This window comes from Tamandua tetradactyla, chromosome 15 (genome assembly GCF_023851605.1).
Source record: "Tamandua tetradactyla isolate mTamTet1 chromosome 15, mTamTet1.pri, whole genome shotgun sequence".
In the NCBI taxonomy this organism is placed as follows: Eukaryota; Metazoa; Chordata; class Mammalia; order Pilosa; family Myrmecophagidae; genus Tamandua; species Tamandua tetradactyla.
The window spans coordinates 27663405-27686599 of NC_135341.1; the positions used below are offsets into that span (position 1 = coordinate 27663405).

General features: G+C 35.9%; 1 protein-coding gene across 7 annotated transcripts in view; it reads left to right on the top strand.

The window, feature by feature from the left end:
- The window catches only part of DNAH12 (dynein axonemal heavy chain 12), a 313559-nt gene that overhangs the window by 162187 nt on the left and 128177 nt on the right, over window positions 1-23195 (top strand). For 6 of the 7 annotated variants that reach the window (XR_013162717.1, XM_077128914.1, XM_077128917.1 and 3 more), the window contains exons 31-37: window positions 5062-5245; window positions 5385-5525; window positions 12927-13010; window positions 13764-13952; window positions 17475-17594; window positions 19542-19730; window positions 21863-22014. Coding sequence is in view for 6 of the 7 variants with exons in the window: in XM_077128914.1 (XP_076985029.1) it covers window positions 5062-5245; window positions 5385-5525; window positions 12927-13010; window positions 13764-13952; window positions 17475-17594; window positions 19542-19730; window positions 21863-22014 (1059 nt within the window). In the remaining variant the exon portion in view is untranslated. The remainder of the gene's footprint in view (window positions 1-5061; window positions 5246-5384; window positions 5526-12926; window positions 13011-13763; window positions 13953-17474; window positions 17595-19541; window positions 19731-21862; window positions 22015-23195) is intronic. The other variant, XM_077128918.1, reaches the window with a different exon arrangement.

Sequence of the window (23195 nt, forward strand, 5' to 3'; positions counted from 1 at the left end):
CAATGAAAAAACTATTATATCTGAGAAGCACAGTAAAGCAAAATGCAGTCAAGTGAGTTATGCCTATACTAAGGTTCCTATATCTCTGCATCCTTGCCAGCACTTATTTTCTATTTTGAAAATAATAGTTATTCTAGTGGGTATGAGGTGGTATCTCATCGTGGTTTTGATTTGCATTTCCCTAATGGCTAATAATATTGAGTATCTTTTCAAGTCTTTATAGGTCTGCATATTTTCTTTGGATATTCAAGTCCTTTGCCAATTTCTTATTGGGTTGTTTGTCTTTTTGTTGTTGAGTTGTAGGAGTTCATTATCAATTCTGGTTGTTAAACCCTTATCAAACATATGGTTTCCAAATATTTTCTACCATTCTTTAGTTTGTCTTTTAACTTTCTTGATAATATGCTGTGATACACAAACATTTTTAATTTTGATGAAGTTCAGTGTATTTGTTTTCTTTCATTGCTCATGCTTTTGGTGCATAGTTTAAGAATCTGTTGCCTTATACAGATTCCTGCAGATATTTCCCTATATTTTCCTCTAATAGTTTCATAGTTTTAGCTGTTACATTTAGCTTGTTGATCCATTGTAAATTAATATTCATGTATGGTAAGAGGTAGAGGTCCACTTTTACTTCTTGCATCCAGGTTTCCTAGCACTGTTTGTTGAAAACACTGTTCTTATCCCATTGAGTGGAATTGACCCCTTTGTCAAAATCAATTGGCCATAAATGTGTGGGTTATTTCTCCATTCTCCATTTTATTCCACTGGTCTTTATGTATGTCCTTTTACCAGTGGCACTTGGATTTGATTACTGCAGCTTTGTAATATGTTTTGAAATTGGGAAGTGTAAGTTTTCCAACTTTGTTCTTTTGTAAGATGCTTTTGGTTATTTGGGGTCCCTTACCCTTCCATATGAATTTGACCATTAGCTTTTCCATTTCTGTAAAGAAGGCCATTAGAATTTTGATTGGGATTGCATTCAATCTACAAACCTATTTATGTAATCTTGAAGTCTTAAGTCTTCCAGTCCTTGAATATGGAATATCTTTCCATTTATTTAGATCTTATTTAATTTATTTCAGTAATGATTTTTTCTATTCTCTGTACATGTCCTTTACGTCATTGGTCAAATTTATTCCTAGATATTTGATTCTCTCAGTTGCTATGGTAAATGGAACTTGATTTCATTTTTGAATTGTTGTCGAAAGGCAGCCTGGAAAAGAAAGCCCTGATACGGGTCGCGAATGAAAGCTTAAAGAAAGACACAGACACAAAGTTAAGAGAGACTTAGGGAACCAGGGGCTTTACATGGCATCTAGCCACCACCATGTGGGGTGGAAGTGTGAGCCCCAAGCCAAAGTTCCTCAAAGCTTTTATTAGGATTCTCAAGGATACTATTTTTAGAGATGGCTTAATTATATACTGGAGGAGTTTGTTAATCAGTTAAGGAAAAGTTTGCTGGTCTGAAAAGGGAACATTCCTTTCGAAACCAAAGTCAACCACAAATATTTCCTTAGAACAAAGAATGTGCTTGCCCGACTGGGCTCAGAGTCCCGAGACCTGCACATCCTATGTACCTCATGGAAATATTCTGTTGAGTTGAATGTGTTTCTCTGCAGGACTGTTCACTGCTTGTATATAGAAACATCACTGATTATTGTGTGTTGATCTTATGCCCCAAACTTTGCTGAATTTATTTATTAGTTCTAGTAGCTTTCTTGCAATTTCTTCTGGATTTTCTATATATAGCATCATGTAATCTGCTAATATGGATAATTTTACTTCTTCCTTTCCAATTTGAACGCATTTCAGTTGTTTTTCTTTCCTTATTGCTCAGGCTTAACACTTCCTTACAGTGTTGAATAGCAGTGGTGATAGCAGGTGCCCTTGTCTTCTTCCTTATCTTAGGGGCAAAGCTTTTAGTCTTTCACCATTGGTTATGATGTTCATTGTGGGATATTCATAAATACCTTTTATTATGTTGAGATAGTTATATATATATATATATATATTCCTGAGTGGTTTTTTTTTTATAAAGAAAGGTGCTGGATTTTGTCATACTCCTTTATTTGTGTAAATTGATATGATTGTGTGGGGTCTTTTCTTCCATTCTATTAGTGTGGTGCATTACAATGATGGATTTTCTTATGTTGAACCACAAGATTATGCATTCTTGGCATAAATCCCAGTTGATCAAGCTATATAATCCTTTTAATATGTTGTTGGATTCAGTTTACGCCTATTTTCTTGAGAATATTTGCATCTATATTCATAAGAGTAATTGGTTTGTAATTTTCTTGCAAAATCTCTGCCTGGCTTTAGTATTAGGGTGATGTTGACCTCAGAATGAATTAGAAAGTCTTGTCTCCTCTTTAATATTTTTGGAAGAGTTTGAGCAGAATTGGGGTTAAGTCTTCTTGGAATGTTTGATAAAATTCCCCTGTAAAGCAGTCTGGGCCTGGGCATTTCTTGGGAGTTGTTTAGTTTTGGATTTAATCTCTTCACTTATTAATGGTCTGTTGAGATTTTCTGCTTCTTCTTGAGTCAGTGTAGGTACTTTATGTGTTTCTAGCAATTTGTCTGTTTCCTTGCCCATGATTTTTAAGAGGCAGGATTTTAAAATAACTTTATTATGTGAATTTTAAATCATACATAAAAATAGAGCAAATAATCAACACTTATGTACCCCATACCCAAAGATCTTTTTATGTCTTGAACAGTCACATGTTGTTTTAGCCCAGACTCATTCTTTCTTTGTCAGTAAACTCTCTCAAAAAGTTAATCAACTTTTTTATTTCAGGCAGTTTCTTATGCCAGTAACCACAACTACAATTTTCTTAATGAAGACATATCTTTCTGAATTTCCTTGTAGTGTCCTTGCACCTATAAGGCTTAATTTAGAGGACCACATCGTTAGTTTTTCACTGAAATATTTTATCCCCCGACATGATTTCTAGGAGCCATATCAATCCATTCATAAGTTTTAATGATATATTAGAATGGCCTTACCCTTGTTTTAATCCTCAATACTAGGCTGTATTTTAAAAGGCTTTTGTTGCTCAAAGCCTTTCTCAATTTTATCTTTTACCAGTGGGTATAAGAATAAGTTTTCTAATTCAACCCTGAAAGTCCCTGAACTTTTGTATTTCCTCTGTTTCCTTTCATTCCTGCTTGTAATTTGTTAATTCTTCTTTTTTTTTTACTATTTTTATTATATAATATAAAACAAAAAAAGAAAATAATAGTTTTCAAAGCACTCTTCAACAAGTATTTACAGGACAGATCCCAGAGTTTGTCATGGGCTACCACACCATCATCGCAGATTTTTCCTTCTAGCTGCTCCAGAGCATTGGAGGCTAGAAGGAATATACATAATTTTTTATTGTCACTTTTTTCCTTTTTTGTGTGAAAAATAACATATATACAAAAAAGCAATAAATTTCAAAGCACAGCACAACAATTAGCTGTAGAACAGATTTCAGAATTTGGTATGGGTTACAATTCCACAATTTTAGGTTTTTACTCCTAGCTATTCTAAGATACTGGAGATTAAAAGAAATATCAATTTAATGATTCAGCAATCATACTCTTTTGTTAAACCCTACCTTCTCTGTATAACTCTGCCATCACCTTTGATCTTCCTATCCTACTCTTTAGAGGTATTTGGGCTATGCCCATACTACCTTTTTCATGTTACAAGGCCTATCAATAATATGGGATAGGAAGATGGAACTAACCGATGTTCTGGAAAAACTGGGCCCTCTGCATTTCAGGACTTTTCTGGTCCAGGGACCCATCTGTTGGTTGTAGGTTTCTGGAAAGTTACCCTAGTGCATGGAACCTTTGTAGAATCTTATATATTGCCCTAGGGGTTCTTTAGGATTGGCTGGAATGGTTTTGTTTGGGGTTTGGCAAGTCTTGATGGGTAGCGATGTCTATCGGAAGTTTGCTTAAGCCTCTCAACTCTATTTGAACTCTCTCAGCCATCGGTAATTCTTTTTTCTGTTTTTTGTTACTTTCTTTATTAGATATAGCTATCAGCTGTCAATATGCATTAATAATATTGTGTTTACTATCCTTTTCCCCTAAAACTATAACTTCATTAGGTATATTATCTGTTTTCCAGGTTATCTCAAGGGAAAATTTCACCAAAATTTTGATCACTTTTGCCATTATTGCCATAACATCAATTGCCATTATTCTAGTCTAGATAACAGTTAATTTGATCTCCATATCTGGCATCTAAACCAATTCTACATATTTTAGCCTTTTTCTTATGGCAAGAACCCTTTCTCTTCTAAGCACGAATTTCTGACAGTATGTTTGGACTAAGTTATTCTATAGGAATAATCAATAACCAAATCTCAGAAAGTTAAAACACATGTTGCTTTCTCACTTGTGCTGTATGTATGTTATAGGTTAGCAGGCAGGCTCTGCTCATCATAACGACTGAGGGCCCCAGACTGTTATAACAGCCACATCTCAGCCTGGTGTTCATGCTAGAGGGAATGAGAGAGCTCTGTAAGCAGTCTCTTGCCGGCAGTTAACTATCCCTGCTAGGAAGTAACACCCATCATTTCTGCTGCTTACTCATTGTTTGGAATTAATTTCATGGTCCTCCCTCAAGATGAACCTTACTATGTGCCAGAAGAGGGGAGAACCTGAAATATTTGGCAGAGAGCACTAATATTACTACCGAAAGTGAAGACTTTAGAAAAAGGAATCCTTCCTACTTTTCTACTAAGAGGTCCCAAGTCTCTGTTGGTTTTTATTTTTTTTTTAATTTTGGGTATACAGATGTTAAGTTTTCATTGTTATTTGGAGACTTTTTATTATATTCTATTTTTTAAATGACATTAATGTGAAGAATTTTATTTAGAGATCAATCTGTTCAGAAGTTAAATGCATTTTCCTTACATCTGAGAAAAAGCCATGTAATTTCAAAAATTAAATGTAGTAGTTATCCCAAAGTTTTATATACTAGTGTATATGACAAATACTTTGTTTTGCCATTGTTTTTAAGAATCTTGTCATGTTAATTACCTTTTTCTTTAATAGTTTTATGTTGGTAGGAGAGCCCTTTGCTGGTAAGACTAAAGTTCTGCATGTGCTGGCTGATACTCTAACTTTTATGAATGAACGGGGCTATGGAGAGGAAGAAAAAGTTATTTATAGGACAGTAAACCCCAAATCCATTACCATGGGCCAACTTTTTGGACAATTTGATCCAGTGTCTCATGAGGTAATGTATAAATCAAGCATTCTCAACTCTTTTATTGGCAATTCACATTAAAAAAAATATTTGAAGTGTTTTCCTATTTTCAATGCTAAATTCAGTTTTCTAAAGGGGGCTTCCCAACTCTTCCTTTTTTTCCTCTCAGTGGACTGATGGCATTGTGGCAAACACCTTTAGAGAATTTGCCTTATCAGAAGCACCTGACCGCAAGTGGGTTGTATTTGATGGTCCCATTGACACTTTATGGATAGAAAGCATGAACACAGTATTGGATGATAATAAAAAGGTAATCATCATGACTAAAAGCAGTGCAGATGCAGACATGCTTAAAGTTGTGTCTTCAAAACATCAAATAGGGCTATATTGTTTTCTATAATAAAAGATGTAACAAGTTGAATAGGTTTATAAATTTAACTTTTCAATGATAGCTTTGCTGTAGTAAGCCCTTTCTTTTTTTCATAGAATGAAAATATTTTGTGTTAAAACTACTGCTTTACCAAGAGAACATAGTGGTCACATAGATAATAATTGAGAGATGATTCAAGTCTTATGGTTTCTTACAGAACTTCAAATTAACATTTTAGGAGAAAATAAAATGGCACCATTCCTTTTTAAAAACATTGAATACTTCAGGGCTTAGCTGTTGCACATGACCTTAGAAATGGTGAGGTTTACAAAAGAACTAGAAAATAGAAGTCTAGGAAGATGGCGGCTTAGTAAGGTGCACGCGTTTTAGTTCATCCTCCAGAGCAGCTACTAAATAACCAGAAACAGTACAGAACAGCTCCCAGAGCCACGACAGAGACCGGACACACAGCGTAACCCAGTCTGGACCAGCTGGACTGGGTGTGAGTCACAACAGTGACTCACAACTCACAACAGTGAGTTTTCCGAGCCGTGTGCACTTCCCCAAGCCACAGCAGCCGGTGGCCGGCGTCCCTCCCTCACAGGTGGCTTCCCGGACCAGCTGCGAGTCTCGGAACAGCGAGTTCCCCAAGCCGCGGCAGCTGGCGCCCCTCCCCAACAGGCGGCTTCCCAGTGGGAAAGAAAAGAGTCTCCAACAGTAGCAGGGACTGAGTCTAACCAAACACCAATAGTGGCATTAATAAACAAATTCTGACTATTAAAAATAGGCCCCCAGCTCAGGCGAAACTGATCAAGGCGGAAGCCGCCTATTGGGCTAACTGAAAAAGAGGAAAGGGGACAAAACAGAGCCTTCTGTGGCTATTTCTACGGAGGCTTGGTTGCCTCTGGACTCAGCGCCGGGATTACACAGGCTGCAACTGCCCCAAATGCAGAAACAGGCTGCTTTCAGGGCTGTCTACCACCTGAACCTTCCCCAGGGGATGGGTGAAACGCAACGCAGGTGGAATCCCTCTCTCAAGGAATTCAGATCCCAGGGCTTGGCAATTTGAAGCCATTAAAACCAGCCTACAACCTTCCCTCTGTCTCCACCATGCCCCCAGCAGGGAGAGCCTTCCAAAGTTAAAGGAATCACAACATATTTTGCTGGTGGGACCCGCAGACAGACAAGCGCCACATACTGGGCAGGATAAGAAAAACAGCCCAGAGACTTCACAGGAAAGTCTTTCAACCTGCTGGGTCTCACCCTCAGGGAAAACTGACACAGGTGATTCCTTCCCCCCGAAAGAAGGCCAGCTTAGTTTGGGAAAACCCAGCTGGAGTCGGTAATACCTATGTACACCCCCCTAAGGGTAGGGAGGGAAAAGGCACCTTACAAGCAGGACAAGAAACAAGAAAATAAGAACTGAAAATTTACCCTCTGTTAAACAAAATTTAAGCTAGAGGCCCAGAAAAGCTGAACTGAAGGTCAATGAACAGATAGACAACAAACTCATCTAGCAAGAAAACCCTAGGTAAGATAAGTGAAAGCAATCTCCAGAATAAACTAATTAAGGTAATTAAATGTCCAGATGCCAGCAAAAAATAACAAATCACACCAGGAAAATTGAAGATATGGCCCAGTCAAAGGAACAAACCAATAGTTCAAATGAGATACAGGAGCTGAGACAACTAATTCTGAACATACGAACAGAAATGGAAAACCTCTTCAAAAGCCAAATCAATAAATTGAGGGAGAACATGAAGAAGGCAAGGACAACAAAAAGAAGAAATGGAAAGTCTGAAAAAACAAATCACAGAACTTATGGGAATGAAAGATACAGTAGAAGAGATGAAAAAAGAATGGAAACCTACAATGGTAGATTTCAAGAGACAGAGGTTAGAACTAGTGAACTGGAGGATGGAACATCTGAAATCCAAAAAGAAACAGAAACTATAGGGAAAAGAATGGAAAAATTTGAGCAGGGGCTCAGGGAATTGAATGATAATATGAAGCGCACAAATATACGTGTTGTGGGTGTCCCAAAAGGAGAAGAGAAGGGAAAAGGAGGAGAAAAACTAATGGAAGAAATTATCACTGAAAATTTCCCAACTCTTATGAAAGACCTAAAATTACAGATCCAAGAAGTGCAGCGCATCCCAAAGAGAATAGATCCAAATAGGCGTTCTCCAAGATACTTGCTAGTTAGAACGTCAGAGGTCAAAGAGAAAGAGAGGATCTTGAAAGCAGCAAGAGAAAAGCAATCCATCACATACAAGGGAAACCCAATAAGACTATGTGTAGATTTCTCAGCAGAAACCATGGAGGCAAGAAGACAGTGGGATGATATATTTAAATTACTAAAAGAGAAAAACTGCCAACCAAGAATGCTATATCCAACAAAATTGCCCTTCAAAAATGAGGGAGAAATTAAAACATTTTCAGACAAAAAGTCACTGAGAGAATTTGTGACCAAGAGACCAGCTCTGCAAGAAATACTAAAGGGAGCACTAGGGTCAGATACGAAAAGACAGAAAAGAGAGGTGTGGAGAAGAGTGTAGAAAGAAGGAAAATTAGATATGATATATATAACACAAAAAGCAAAATGGTAGAGGAAAGTATTACCCAAACAGTAATAACACTAAATGTTAATGGACTGAATTCCCCAATCAAAAGACATAGACTGGCAGAATGGATTTAAAAACAGGATCCTTCTATATGCTGTCTACAGGAAACACATCTTAGACCCAAAGATAAACATAGGTTGAAAGTGAAAGGTTGGGAAAAGATATTTCATGCAAATAACAACCAGAAAAGAGCAGGAGTAGCTATACTAATATCCAACAAATTAGACTTCAAATGTAAAACAGTTAAAAGAGACAAAGAAGGATACTATCTACTAATAAAAGGAACAATTAAACAAGAAGACATAACAATCATAAATATTTATGCACCGAACCAGAATGCCCCAAAATACGTGAGGAATACACTGCAAATACTGAAAAGGGAAATAGACACATCTACCATAATAGTTGGAGACTTCAATTCCCCACTCTCATCAATGGACAGAACATCTAGACAGAGGATCAATAAAGAAATAGAGAATTTGAATACTACAATAAATGAGCTAGACTTAACAGACATTTATAGGACATTACACCCCACAACAGCAGGATACACCTTTTTCTCAAGTGCTCATGGATCATTCTCAAAGATAGACCATATGCTGGGTCACAAAGCAAGTCTCAACAAATTTAAAAAGATTGAAATCATACACAACACTTTTTTCAATCATAAAGGAATGAAGTTGGAAATCAATAACAGGCAGAGTGCAGAAAATTCACAAATACGTGGAGGCTCAACACACACTCTTAAACAACCAGTGGGTCAAGGAAAAAATTACAAGAGAAATTAGTAAATATCTCAAGGCAAATGAAAATGAAAACACAACATATCAAAACCTATGGGACACAGCAAAGGCAGTGCTAAGAGGGAATTTTTTTGCCCTAAATGCCTATATCAAAAAAGAAGAAAGGGCAAAAATTCGGGAATTAACTGTCCACTTGGAAGAACTGGAGAAAGAACAGCAAACTAATCCCAAAGCAAGCAAAAGGAAAGAAATAACCAAGATCAGAGCAGAAATAAATGAAATTGAGAACATGAAAACAATAGAGAAAATCAGTAAGACCAGAAGTTGGTTCTATGAGAAAATCAACAAGACTGATGGGCCCTTAGCAAGATTGACAAAAAGAAGAAGAGAGAGGATGCAAATAAATAAGATCAGAAATGGAAGAGGAGACATAATCCTGACCTCACAGAAATAAAGGAGGTAATAACAGGATACTATGAACAACTTTATGCTAATAAATACAACAATGTAGATGAAATGGATAAGTTCCTAGAAAGGCATGAACAACCAACTTTGACTCAAGAAGAAATAGATGACCTCAACAAACCAATCACAAGTAAAGAAATTGAATCAGTCATTCAAAAGCTTCCCAAAAAGAAAAGTCCAGGACCAGATGGCTTCACATGTGAATTCTACCAAACATTCCAGAAAGAATTAGTACCAACCCTGCTCAAACTCTTCAAAAAAATCAAAGTGGAGGGAAAGCTACCTAATTCATTCTATGAAGCCAACATCACCCTCATACCAAAACCAGGCAAAGATATTACAAAAAAAGAAAACTACAGACCAATCTCTGTAATGAATATAGATGCAAAAATCCTCAACAAAATTCTAGCAAATCGAATCCAGCAGCACATTAAAAGAATTATACATCATGACCAAGTAGGATTCATCCCAAGTATGCAAGGATGGTTCAACATAAGAAAATCAATTAATGTAATACACCATATCAGCAAATCAAAGCAGAAAAATCACATGATCATCTCAATTGATGCAGAGAAGGCATTTGACAAGATTCAACATCCTTTCCTGTTGAAAACACTTCAAAGGATAAGAATACAAGGGAACTTCCTTAAGATGATAAAGGGAATATATGAAAAACCCACAGCTAATATCATCCTCAATGGAGAAAAATTGAAAACTTTCCCCCTAAGATCAGGAACAAGACAAGGATGTCCACTATCACCACTGTTATTCAACATCGTGTTGGAAGTTTTAGCCAGAGCAATTAGAAAGAAAAAGAAATACAAGGCATCAGAATTGGAAAGGAAGAAAAACTCTCACTGTTTGCAGATGATATGATACTATATGTCGAAAACCCTGAAAAATCTACAGCAAAACTACTAGAGCTAATAAACGAGTACAGCAAAGTAGCAGGTTACAAGATCAACATTCAAAAATCTGTAGTGTTTCTATACACTAGCAATGAACAAGCTGAGGGGAAAATCAAGAAACGAATTCCATTTACAATTGCAACTAAAAGAATAAAATACTTAGGAATAAATTTAACTAAAGAGACAAAAGACCTATACAAAGAAAACTACAAAAAACTGTTAAATCACAGAAGACCTAAATAGATGGAAGGGCATACCGTGTTCATGGATTGGAAGACTAAATATAGTTAAGATGTCAATTCTGCCTAAATTGATTTACAGATTCAATGCAATACCAATCAAAATCCCAACAACTTATTTTTCAGAAATAGAAAAACCAATAAGCAAATTTATCTGGAAGGGCAGGGTGCCCCGAATCGCTAAAAGTATCTTGAGGAAAAAAAACGAAGCTGGAGGTCTCACGCTGCCAGACTTTAAGGCATATTATGAAGCCACAGTGGTCAAAACAGCATGGTACTGGCATAAAGGTAGATATATCGACCAATGGAATTGAATAGAGTGCTCAGATATAGACCCTCTCATCTATGGACATTTGATCTTTGATAAGGCAGTCAAGCCAACTCACCTGGGACAGAACAGTCTCTTCAATAAATGGTGCCTAGAGAACTGGATATCCATATGCAAAAGAATGAAAGAGGACCCGTATCTCACACCCTATACAAAAGTTAACTCAAAATGGATCAAAGATCTAAACATTAGGTCTAAGACCATAAAATAGTTAGAGGAAAATGTAGGGAGATATCTTATGAATCTTATAATTGGAGGCGGTTTTATGGAACTTACACCTAAAGCAAGAGCACTGAAGAAAGAAAGAAATAGATGGGAGCTCCTCAAAATTAAACACTTTTGTGCATCAAAGAACTTCATCAAGAAAGTAAAAAGACAGCCTACACAATGGGAGACAATATTTGGAAACGACATATCAGATAAAGGTCTAGTATCCAGAATTTATAAAGAGATTGTCCAACTCAACAACAAAAAGACAGCCAACCCAATTACAAAATGAAAAAAAGACTTGAACAGACACTTCTCAGAAGAGGAAACACAAATGGCCAAAAGGCACATGAAGAGATGCTCAATGTCCCTGGCCATTAGAGAAATGCAAATCAAAACCACAATGAGATATCATCTCACACCCACCAGAATGGCCATTATCAACAAAACAGAAAATGACAAGTGCTGGAGAGGATGTGGAGAAAGAGGCGCACTTATCCACTGTTGGTGGGAATGTCAAATGGTGCAACCAGTGTGGAAGGCAATTTGGCGGTTCCTCAAAAAGCTGAATATAGAATTGCCATATGACCCAGCAATACCATTGCTAGGTATGTACTCAGAGGACTTAAAGGCAAAGACACAAACGGACATTTGCACACCAGTGTTTATAGCAGCATTATTTACAATTGCAAAGAGATGGAAACAGCCAAAATGTCCATCAACAGATGAGTGGCTAAACAAACTGTGGTATATACATACGATGAAATATTATGCAGCTTTAAGACAGAATAAACTTATGAAGCATGTAATAACATGGATGGACCTAGAGAACATTATGCTGAGTGAGACTAGCCAAAAACCAAAGGACAGATACTGTATTGTCTCACTGATATGAGCCGACATTAGTGAATAAATTGGAATATGTCATTGGTAACAGAGACCATCAGGAGATAGAAAAAGGGTAAGATAATGGGTAATTGGAGCTGAAGGGATACAGACTGTGCAACAGGACTGGATACAAAAACTCAGAAATGGACAGCACAATACTACCTAATTGTAATGTATTATGTTAAAACATTGAATGAAGCTGCATGTGAGGTATAGTTTTTTTTTTCTCTCTGTTTTCGTTTTATTTCTTTTTCTGTTTTCCTTTTATTTCTTTTTCTAAATCGATGCAAATGTACTAAGAAATGATGAATATGCAACTATGTGATGATATTAAGAATTAATGATTGTATATGTAGAATGGAATGATTTCTAAATGTTTTGTTAGTTAATTTTTTTTAATTAATTAAAAAAAAGAAGTCTAGTATTTTTTAGAGATAATGTACATCCCAGAAAGTCTAAATCGTACACTAATTTATGTGTCAATTCAGTGATTTTTTTTGCATTTGTTTACACTCACATAACCACCATTTGAATAACAATGCATGCAATTTGCTGTACCCTTTAAGTTTCCCTCATGTTCCTTCTCAGTCTGGATACCTTCCCCAAGGATGATCACTATTCTTACTTCTATGATGATAAATTAATTTTGCCTGATCTTGAACATCATGTAAATGTAATCATACTCTCTAGTGTCTGACTTCTTTGGGTCATGTAATGTCTGTGATATTCATGTCTTTGCAGTTCCAGGTTATTCTTTTTTTTATGTCTGTATTTAGTAGTCTATTGTATGAATATACCGTGATTTATTTCCATACTTATATGAAATAACCACACTCTTAAATAGTCAAATTCCTTTAATTAGCGTTGTTTTTAATTAGCAATTCTTTTCTCTGAGAAGTTTGAAACATTAAAAAAAATTTTTTAAACAATTGCCTTTAGCTTTGCCTTATGAGTGGAGAAATCATTCAAATGTCCTCTCAAATGAGCCTCATCTTTGAAACAATGGACCTTTCCCAGGCTTCAGTAAGTTCATTATTTTATATGACAGTGTTTTGTTTGTTTATTTTCTCATTCATTTTTTCTTTCGTTCATTTGGTCTAATTCATTCTTTTATTATGTGTGAGACAATGGGTTAAGCTCTGGGAATAAAAGATGAATAAGGCATAGAGTAGTAGTATGCTCATTTAGAGAGGCTGAGAAGCATGGGGGTGACTCAGTACACAGCTACATGTCAGTGCTCTGAGAGTATGCTGGAGAATGAGCCCCCAAGTGGAGAATGGATAAAGGAGGAATATGGAAGATGTTTGAGTGTTTGATATGTTTTTTTTTAAAAAAAAAAACAAAAAACAGATTTATTCTCACACCATACAATCCATTCAAAGAATATAATCAATGGCTCTTGAATAATCACAGAGTTGGACATGCACCACCACAATTTGAGAATATTCTCTTTGCTGTGAAAAAATGATATGGTTTTGAAGGAAGTTTAAGATTTCTCCAGGGAGACTGACCAGGCCAGGGCATTCCAAATCATGAGAAGATGATGTGAAAGACATGAAGCCATGACATCGTGGCATGTCCAAGGAACTGAACTGCAAATAATTTTCTGCATGAGAAATTCTAGGGTATGTGAGGTGGTCAGGTAAGCCTGAGGAAGTAGACGGGAACTGGATCATGAAGGGCCTTATAAGTCATGCCAAGAAGTAGTTGATAATTGCCAGATACTACTGGTATAAAAACAGCATTGGAAAAAGAAAACTTGTCTTTTTTCTCTAGCCTGCCACTGTAAGCCGCTGTGGTATGATTTATCTGGAGCCCTCACAGTTAGGGTGGGAACCACTTGTGTCTTCATGGTTAAATTCACTGAAAGGACCTCTGCGTGAACCAGAACATCAAGCTCTTCTGAGAGGACTTTTTGACTGGTTGATACCACCCACTTTAAAGCTTCGTAAGAAAAAATGCAAGGTAACATTATAATTCTGTGACCCATTCAAGTTTCTTAAGTTTCCTTTTAAGTTGACTTAGTCTAAAGTCACAATGGGAGGGTGACTAACTGAAACCACTTACACATTTAGTACATGCCTCTCATTTTATATTGTTCAAGTTACAGCTGAATAACCCAGAGGTAAGATTTACTCCAGCTAAAATCTTTGAATACAACCATAGTGACTAAAACTTTATAAATACCAACTTTTTTCAATATTTAAAAAGTATGTTGAAGGGTGCACGGGTGGTTCAGTGGTAGAAGACTTGCCTTTCATGCAGAAGACCCGGGTTTGATTCCTGGACCATGCACCACCACCCCCCAAAAAAATATGTTAAATATGTGCCGTAAAAAATCAAGTGTATATTTAGTATTTTTGAGAAAACTTTTAATTTCCTAGAACTGCCGTAGCAAATTACCACAAATTTGTTGGCGTAATACAACAGAAATGAATTCTCTTACAGCTCTGGAGGCCAGAAGTCTGAAATTAAGGTGTCAGCAAAGCCAGGCTCCCTCCAAAGACTGTATAGGAGGCTCTTTCCTAGTTTCCAGTGACTACAGACATTTCTTTTTATTTATTAAACATAACAACATACAAACACCAACATTGTTACCATATGATCATTCCATTCTTGGTATATAATCAATAACTCACAATATCATCACGTAGTTGTATATTCATTATTATGATCATATCTTAGAACATTTGTATCAATTAAGAAAAAGAAATAGAAAACAGAAAAAAAATCACATATACCATACCCCTTACCCCTCCCTTTCATTGATCACTAGCATTTGAATCTACTAAATTTATTTTAACATTTGTTCCTCCTATTATTTATTCATTTTTAATCCATATGTTTTACTTGTCTGTTAATAAAGTAGATAAAAGGAGCATCAGACATAAGGTTTTCACAACCACACAGTCACATTGTGAAAGCTATATCATTATACAATCATCTTCAAGTAACATGGCTACTGAAACACAGCTCTACATTTTCAGGCACTTCCCTCTAGTCTCTCCGTTACACCTTAACTAAAAAGGTGATATCTGTATAATGGATAAGAATAACCTCCAGGATAACCTCTCGACTCTGCTTGGAATCTCTCAGCCATTGACACTTTATTTTGTCTCATTTCTCTCTTCCCCCTTTTGGTCGAGAAGATTTTTTCAATCCCTTGATGCTGAGTCCCAGCTCATTCTAGGATTTCTGTCCCACATTGCCAAGAAGGTACACACCCCTGGAGTTATGTCTCATGTAGAGAAGGGGAGGACAGTGAGTTTGCTTGTCATGTTGGCTGAGAGAGAGAGGCCACATCTGAGCAACAAAAGAGGTTCTCTTGGGGGTGACTTGTGGCTTAGCCTCTCCTTTGCAGGGTTAAGTTTCATATGTACAAACCCCAAGATTGGGGGCTCAGCCTATTGCTTTGGTTGTCCCCATTGCTTGTGAGAATATCAAGAATTCTCACAATTCTTGATATTCCCCTTTCTCACCATTCCCTCCGGGGGACTTTGCAAATACTTTTTTATTCACTGATCAAATCACTCTGGGATGTATCAGAGCATTGCCCTGGACAAACCTACAAAATCTCATGCCCTACTCAAGGTTCCATGTACTATGGTGACTACAGGCATTTCTGTGGCAGCATAACTCTTATCTCCGTCTCTGTCTTTCACATGACCTTCTCCTGTTTGTCTCTCCTCTGTGTGTCTCCTGGTCCTAAATCCAGGATAATCCAGAATGATCTCATCTTAAGACCTTTTCCCAAATAAGATCATATTCACAGGTTATAGGGATTAGGACATGGGCATCTTTTGGGGGCCACCGTTTAACCTACTACATACATGTGTATCAGTTATTTACATGTAAGCATGTATATAAAGGGGAAAGGGATATTCTATAGAGTTTTCATCCTAAAAATATTATTTTAAGAATAGGGAAATATTCTTCATAAAGAAAAAAATCAATTCTATTTTATGAATATTATGAAGATTCTGTATGTCTTTATGGAGAAAATATATAGTTAAGTCCTTTTTCAGTTTTACGATTTTGAAGCTCTGTGTGCTATACATAATACAAAATAAACTCCATCTTTCTGGTAATGAGTGATGGATTTTGTTCCTATAGTTGACTCCCATATTTTCCATATCCAATCGGTCACCAAGGTCTATTGAACTTCCCTCTTTGACTACTTTTACATCTATCCTCTCCTCGTCATTCCTGTCTCCTTCCCAACTTGCTTCCCATTATAGTAGCCTTAGTTCTGACCTTTATCATTTCCTACCCGAACCAAAACATCAGAACTGCTCTGGTCTAGTCTACATCCTACTGGCGGAATGAAGATCCTAAAACACAAATTCATTCAGTTTACCCCTGACTTAAAACCCTCCATTGGAACTTTTTTCCTCTTAGAATGAGAACCTTAATACAGGCTATAAAACCTTTCACGATCTGGCTTCTGTCTGCTTCTCAAGCCTTATTTCTTGTCATTCCTCCTTTACACCCTGTTTTCATGTCCTGCAGAATCCCCTTAGTACTCATGCTTACTTAAATCTCTACCTCTTTGTACACATAGCTGCTCCTCCTTGAACATCCTTCCCTTGTTCACTTGAATAACTCATATTTTCCTTCCACATTCAGCTCAATTTTTACTTCTTTTGGGAAGCTTTCCTTGATTTATCCCTGTCCTATTTCTCTCCCTGTTATTTTCTCCAGGTCTGGCCTAATTATTTTATGTCAAGAAATCTGGTAGGCTCCCCTATCCCTGGGACTTTCTTTGTCATATTATTATTATTCCATGTTAGTTGTGTCTATTTAATTTTATTATCACTCCCTATCATGAATTGTGTCTTTTATTTCCAGATACCCTGGCTTGGTAGATAGGCATAGGATATTTTCCATAAATGTTTGTTGAACAAATACATGAATGAATAGCTATTAGAGACTTCATTTCTATGATCCCTAGAATATTGTGTATTCTCTTCCAGTAACTTGTTTTCATTTGTCAGAAAATTTAGAATAAGAATATATATGTACATGCAGGAGACCAGGGTTCGATTCCTGGCCCATGTACTTCCCCCAAACAAACAAAATTCAACAAATGGTGCTGCAGTAACAGGATACTCACATGGAAAAAGAATGAAATGTGACCCCTGCCATATAGCATACAAAAAAAAAAAAAAAAAAAGAATGTATGTATAATCTGTTAAACTATTTGACGGATACTGTTTGCAAATTTTTTTATCATACCTACAATTTAAATTCTTTAATTTAAAATGTTATAAAGATCTTATGAACGCCACATGTATATATTTTTTTGGCATGGGCAGGCTCTGGGAAGCAAACTCGGTCTCTCGCATGGCAGGTGAGAATTCTGCCAATGAGCCACTGTTGCACCTCCCCATATATGCTTTTTCAGCTTTTGAATTAAATATTTATCTTCTTTTATTCTTCAAACCAGATGAAAGTTAAATAAAATATCTTATTCTTTTCACTTCGCAGGAATTGATTCCTACAAGCAATAGCAATGTGGTTGTATCTCTCACACGCCTTTTTGAAGTCCTACTCTGTACCGTAGTAGAAAATGATCCTACCAGCAAGCACATTCGTGTTTGGATTATGGTTGGTTTTATTTTTTTTTATTTTTTTTTTTTTTTTTTTTTTTTTAAAGGAAAGACAGAGAGAAGGAAGGAAGGATAGAAGGAAGGAAGGAAGGAAGAAAGGGAAACATCTTTTAAACATTTTCTTGTTTTATTGTATTCTGTTTCTCCGTTTTTGTTACATGGGCTGGGGCCGGGAATCGAACCGAGGTCCTCCGGCATAGCAGGCAAGCACTTTGCCCGCTGAGCCACCGCGGCCCGCCTGGTTTTATTTTTAATGTAGTTTTTAGTTACAGAATAAAATATGCTTCTGGCAAATTATATTTGTATGGAGAAAGACATTACAGGATATTAGCTCTAAAGCTGTTTTTTTTGTAAGTTCAAAAAAGAAGAGCTGAGGACAAAGAATTTGCCCTAATCTGGTATTCTGTTGTTAAAAAACATTATAAAGAAAGTGAAATATGTGAGAATAAACAAAACCTGCTCTGTTATTTGTGAAAGCCCAAAATTTGATAAACATTTAATAAGGTGATTTAATATTAATCAATATGAACTTTAGGTGAGGTGATTTTTTTTTTAATGTTAAGCCAGGATGTGGGCAGTAATAAGCTGACTTCAAAGCCCAGGAATAGGCATCCATTCAGCTAGGTGGAGCATTGTAGGCAGGAACCATGGCAGACATAGGGAGGGAGGGGTTGGTAGTCCTGGTTAACTTACGTCCGGAGAAGGCCAATGAGCATGGCACTAGTGAGCAGGCATTGTTAAAAGCTAGTCGAATGAATGAGATTATTTTGTTCTCTTCCCTAGTCTGTGCTACTTTCCCATCTACCACCTTATTCCTAAACGGCTTGGTCTAGACTCAGACTACCTTCCCTCCCATTGCTTTCCCTTCACCTTGTTGCCACAGAAAACCTTCTACCTCAGACATCTCACATTCCAGGGTTCCCTGCTAACCATATTTTCTTATCATCCTCCCCCCTTTTTACTCCTATTTCCCCTACATTTGGAAGAACATGTTTGAGGAATAATTTATTCATGTCGCTTTTTCTCCCTAGGTTTGGAACTGCCTTCCCCAGAACTTATTTTTAATACTCTTCTCTATCAATCAGTTACCTTTTTATAAAATAAAAAACTTTTTAAATAAGATGAGTAGTTCACTTAGCTAATCTTCGATTGAGGTATTTCCTGAAAATTTTCACTCTGTTGGTAAACCTAAATTCCCAACATTTTCCAGAAGATTCAGAATCACATTTAGAGACTCATGTAGATTGATAAGTGTTGAGAAATTTATCATTTAAAACATATTTGATAGATTTATTTTTTCACTGGATAAAGATTGTACCTAGAGTAAAATTCAAAAGGCAAAAGTAGAGTTTCCATCCATACCAATCCCCAACCCACCTAGTTACTTCCCTTAAGGAAACTTCTATTACCATTGCCTTATATAACCTTCTAGAGGTATTTTATGCATACAAGAGGATATACTCTTTTTTAGGTATACATTTCTTACACATATGTTGGCATACTGTACATACAGATTTGCATCATTTCTCATTTACAATATATCTTGGAGATTGTTCCATATTAGTACTTAAAGTTGTGTTATTTTTTAACAGCTTTATGTATTCCAATGTAGGTAGCATAATCCAATTAAGCAAATCCCTATTGAAGGACATTTAGGTTGCTTTTGGTATTTTGAAATTATAAACAGTGCTGCACTGAATATTCTTGAAAATGTTATACATAATTTTCACAGGTGGTAATATATTTGAGGTTAAAATTCCAGAAGAGAAATTCCTAGCTCTTTGATATGTGCATTTTAAATTTTGATAGATATCGTCAGAGAAATGACTATGTAACTTAGCTATGTTCCATTCTGCTTTGTTTATAAATAAGACCTTTTCTCAGTAGGTTGATCAGACCTTAAGATGTTAAACTAAAAAAAGAAACAAAAAACTTTCACCCACAGGCTTGCTTTGTGTTCTCTTTGATTTGGTCCATTGGAGGAAGTTGTGATACAGATAGTCGTATTATCTTTGATACTTTCCTAAGATTAATCATCCTGGGGAAGGATGAAGAGAATCCAGTCCCAGCCTCTGTAGGTAAATGGGAATGCCACTTTGATGAAAAAGGCCTGGTCTATGACTACACATATGAGGTATGACATAAAATTCTCATTAAGACGTAAAGCACTAATCCTTGAATCAGCAGACAAAACTTGTGTTCCCATCCTCGAGCTGTTTTAACACCTCTGATGATCTTTTTAGTTCCTTCTCTTTGGTTTTTCCTCTTATAACTTGGGCCCCATATAGATAAACATACTTTAAGAATATTTGAAATTTCAGATTGAAATTAAATCTGTTTTCTCTACTTTGTAGAAAGGAATTCACAGGATTCTTTTTAAACAGCGAGTACGTGAATCATCACTTGATTGTGCAAATTTTACTTCATAGAACTATGAGATCTGGATAGAGTCTTAGTCATAATTTTGCCTAAACTTCAGGTTTTATAGATAAAGAAACAAATCTAGAAAGGTGAATGCCTAGCAAAATCAGGACTTGAACCCAGACCTCCTGACTGTCAGCACAAGGCTCTTTCCCCAAAACCATGCTAACATAGAATTTTTTAAATACGATTAGAAAAAGAGTTTAATCCTCATTAATTATAGTAGAAAGTCAATAAAGTAATCTCTAAAAGTAAAAAATGAAGAATAACATAGGAATATTCTTTAAGAATTGAGGTAAATGTCAAAATACTCCATTTAAAGAGGTAAAAGTGGTTGCTGCTGGGGAGGGAGAAATGACAGTAGGGAACTATTTTTCTTGAACTTGTAGAACTTTTGATTCTAATATGTTACATATATAACTTTGATAAGAATAAGAGCTAAAACTTTTATAAAAATAAGAATATGACCTGATAAAGAAGCATTCACCCAAACCTGCAAAATCACTAACAACTAGACACCTACTGTAAACCTTTACAATTTGATAGAAAATAAGAAGTGATTCTTAGATGTCAGTCATAGAACTGGGGGCAGGTTTTAGAGACCCCTTACTTTGCCAGATATTAACCCTTTTGTTGCTTGATAGTGGGAGGCCTGGGAATCTCCAGGAAGGGGCCAGGACAGCCTGGGGAGAGGGATAATGGGGGGACAGATAGGAAGTCAATCAGGAGTGTCAGGACAGCAGTTATTTAGTTACTGGTTCGGAAGAACTTCATTATTGTCACAATCACTACCTAATGCCAGTATGTCCTGAATGAATATCAGCCTGGATCAAAATGCCATAGAAAATCATTTTAGAGAAACAAACATAGTGAGTTCATGGGATGTTTTGTTTGTACTTAGATTATTGCCCATTTGCTTTAAAATAATGAAAAACGTGAAGCCAAAGGCCAGCAAATTGCAGTTTGAGCTACATCAGAGTGACTTTCATATAAATACTTGATATATGCAAAAAGAACATCTTAAAGACATTTTGGGAGGATTAGAATGTTAGAAATACAAAAGGCAAAATATCTGAAATTGTAGATATGTGTTGAATTTGTGATAACCAAGTCTGATGGTTAAGTTCATGTATCAGTTTGGTCAGGTTATGGTGGTCAGTTGTTTGGTCAAACAAGCACTGGCCTGTTTGTTACTGTAGTTAAATCATCAGTAAGTTGATTGCATCTGTGGCTGATTACGTTTACAATCAACTGAGGAGACTGCCTTCAATGATGAGAGAAGTCACATCCAATCAGTTGAAGACTTTAGAAGGAGAAATGATGAGAGAAATGAAGAGAGAATTTCCATCACTAGTCCAGACAGCTTCTCCTGGAGAATTCATTGAAAACCTTCATTTGCTTTCCCAGCTTGTGGCCTGCCTTATGGAATTTTCATTTGCCAATCCTCCAGTCATGTGAGACAATTCTCATAAAAATCTCAATATATATGTAGTCAGTTCTGTTTCCTTAGAGGACCCTGACTAATACACCAAGTTTCATTAACTTCTTTAGGTTATCATTTAAGAAGGAAAATTAGAGGAAAAACGTTTTTTTTCTTAAACTGGGTGGTAGATTCACAAATGCTTGTTTTATTAATCTGCTTCATGACAAAATATTGACATATATTCTTTTGTATGAATCTAGCATTTCATAATACTAGATATAAAAAGGGAAATGACAAAAGTTTTTAAAAAGCGAATGTAACAGCAGTGTAAGTGTTGAAAAGAGCCTTTCAGATATAGCAAGTGCATGGTTAAAAATTAATTTTTTTGGTTAAAATATTTTTAAAATTATGTTCTCTTGTAGTTGAGAAACCGAGGTCGCTGGCTTCATTGGAATGAATTAATTAAAAGTACCACTCTAGGAGATAAATGTGTCAAGATTCAAGATATAATAGTCCCTACAATGGACACAATTAGATATACATTTCTAATGGATTTGAGTATTACCTATGCAAAGTAAGGAACTCTACTGTAAGCATATTCTATATGTAACAGTGCCATTCAAACAGGATCATAGCAATTTTTGAACTGAACTTTATGATCATCCACTTTGAGTTCACTAAAACCCTTGGCAACTAATTGGCATGTCCAAAGTCACATCTCTTGTTAGCATCAAACCTAGAAATCCAGGTTTCCTATTGTCTCCTCCCAAGCCTTGCTGTCACACTTTGTTGCCTCATATAGCTACCTTAGATTTCCTTTATTTGTAACAGCAGATGGAAAATGAGCTGCAGTGTTAAATTGTTAAAAAAGGTAGGCATTCTATTTCAAAGGTTTAGTATTTCTGGAGGTAACAGATTAACTATGATGCACATTCTCCCATTTCACGTGTGCCCCATGCCACTTCTGGATTCCATAACTTAAGATGAACATGAAAAACTGAGACTAAATCAGAAAATCACATTAAAAAAAAGTACACGAAACTGAGCAGAAGACGTGGCATGTATGATAGGCATACTGATAGCAACTTTCTTTAAACATTTTGTAGTTTTCTTTTAAAATATTAAATATAACTTATTAATATTTAAATTAGACAATCTTCTATAATACGTATGAATTTTATGGTTTGTTTATTTTTGATAAAGAACCTGTTTTCTGAATGAATTTTCTAACTAGTTTATATTGTTTAATAAAAAACAGGAAAAATAGCTCATGAAGGAAAAATTATTTTATCCCTGTTTTGTACCAGTAGTTGCACTTTTGCATTTAGAACCTAATATTATAAAAAAATTTTCTTAGGCAAGGAAGGCAGTTATCAATTCTGGAGAATTCCTAGTACAGGAATTCTTTTGTGCCATGAACCCTTTCAGCATAATGCTTTTAAATATATAAATACCTGGAATTACAAAGCAAGTCACATATTGAAATACATTTATTAAAATACTGAACAAAGTTAAGCTATAATAGTACTTTTTATTGACACATTAAATAATAAGACCAAGCAGTGGGTTTGATAACTGTCGTAATTTTGAGGAAATAATGGCTATGTGATATTTTTAAGATCTCTCTAACAACTGTAGTGTTTAGGATCATTTCTGTTGCTAACAAAGACACTGTTACTGTTAAGATAATTGCTATATTTTAGTTAGAAGATAGTGAAAGTAAAGATATGATCTTTTTGCCATACAAGTTCACGG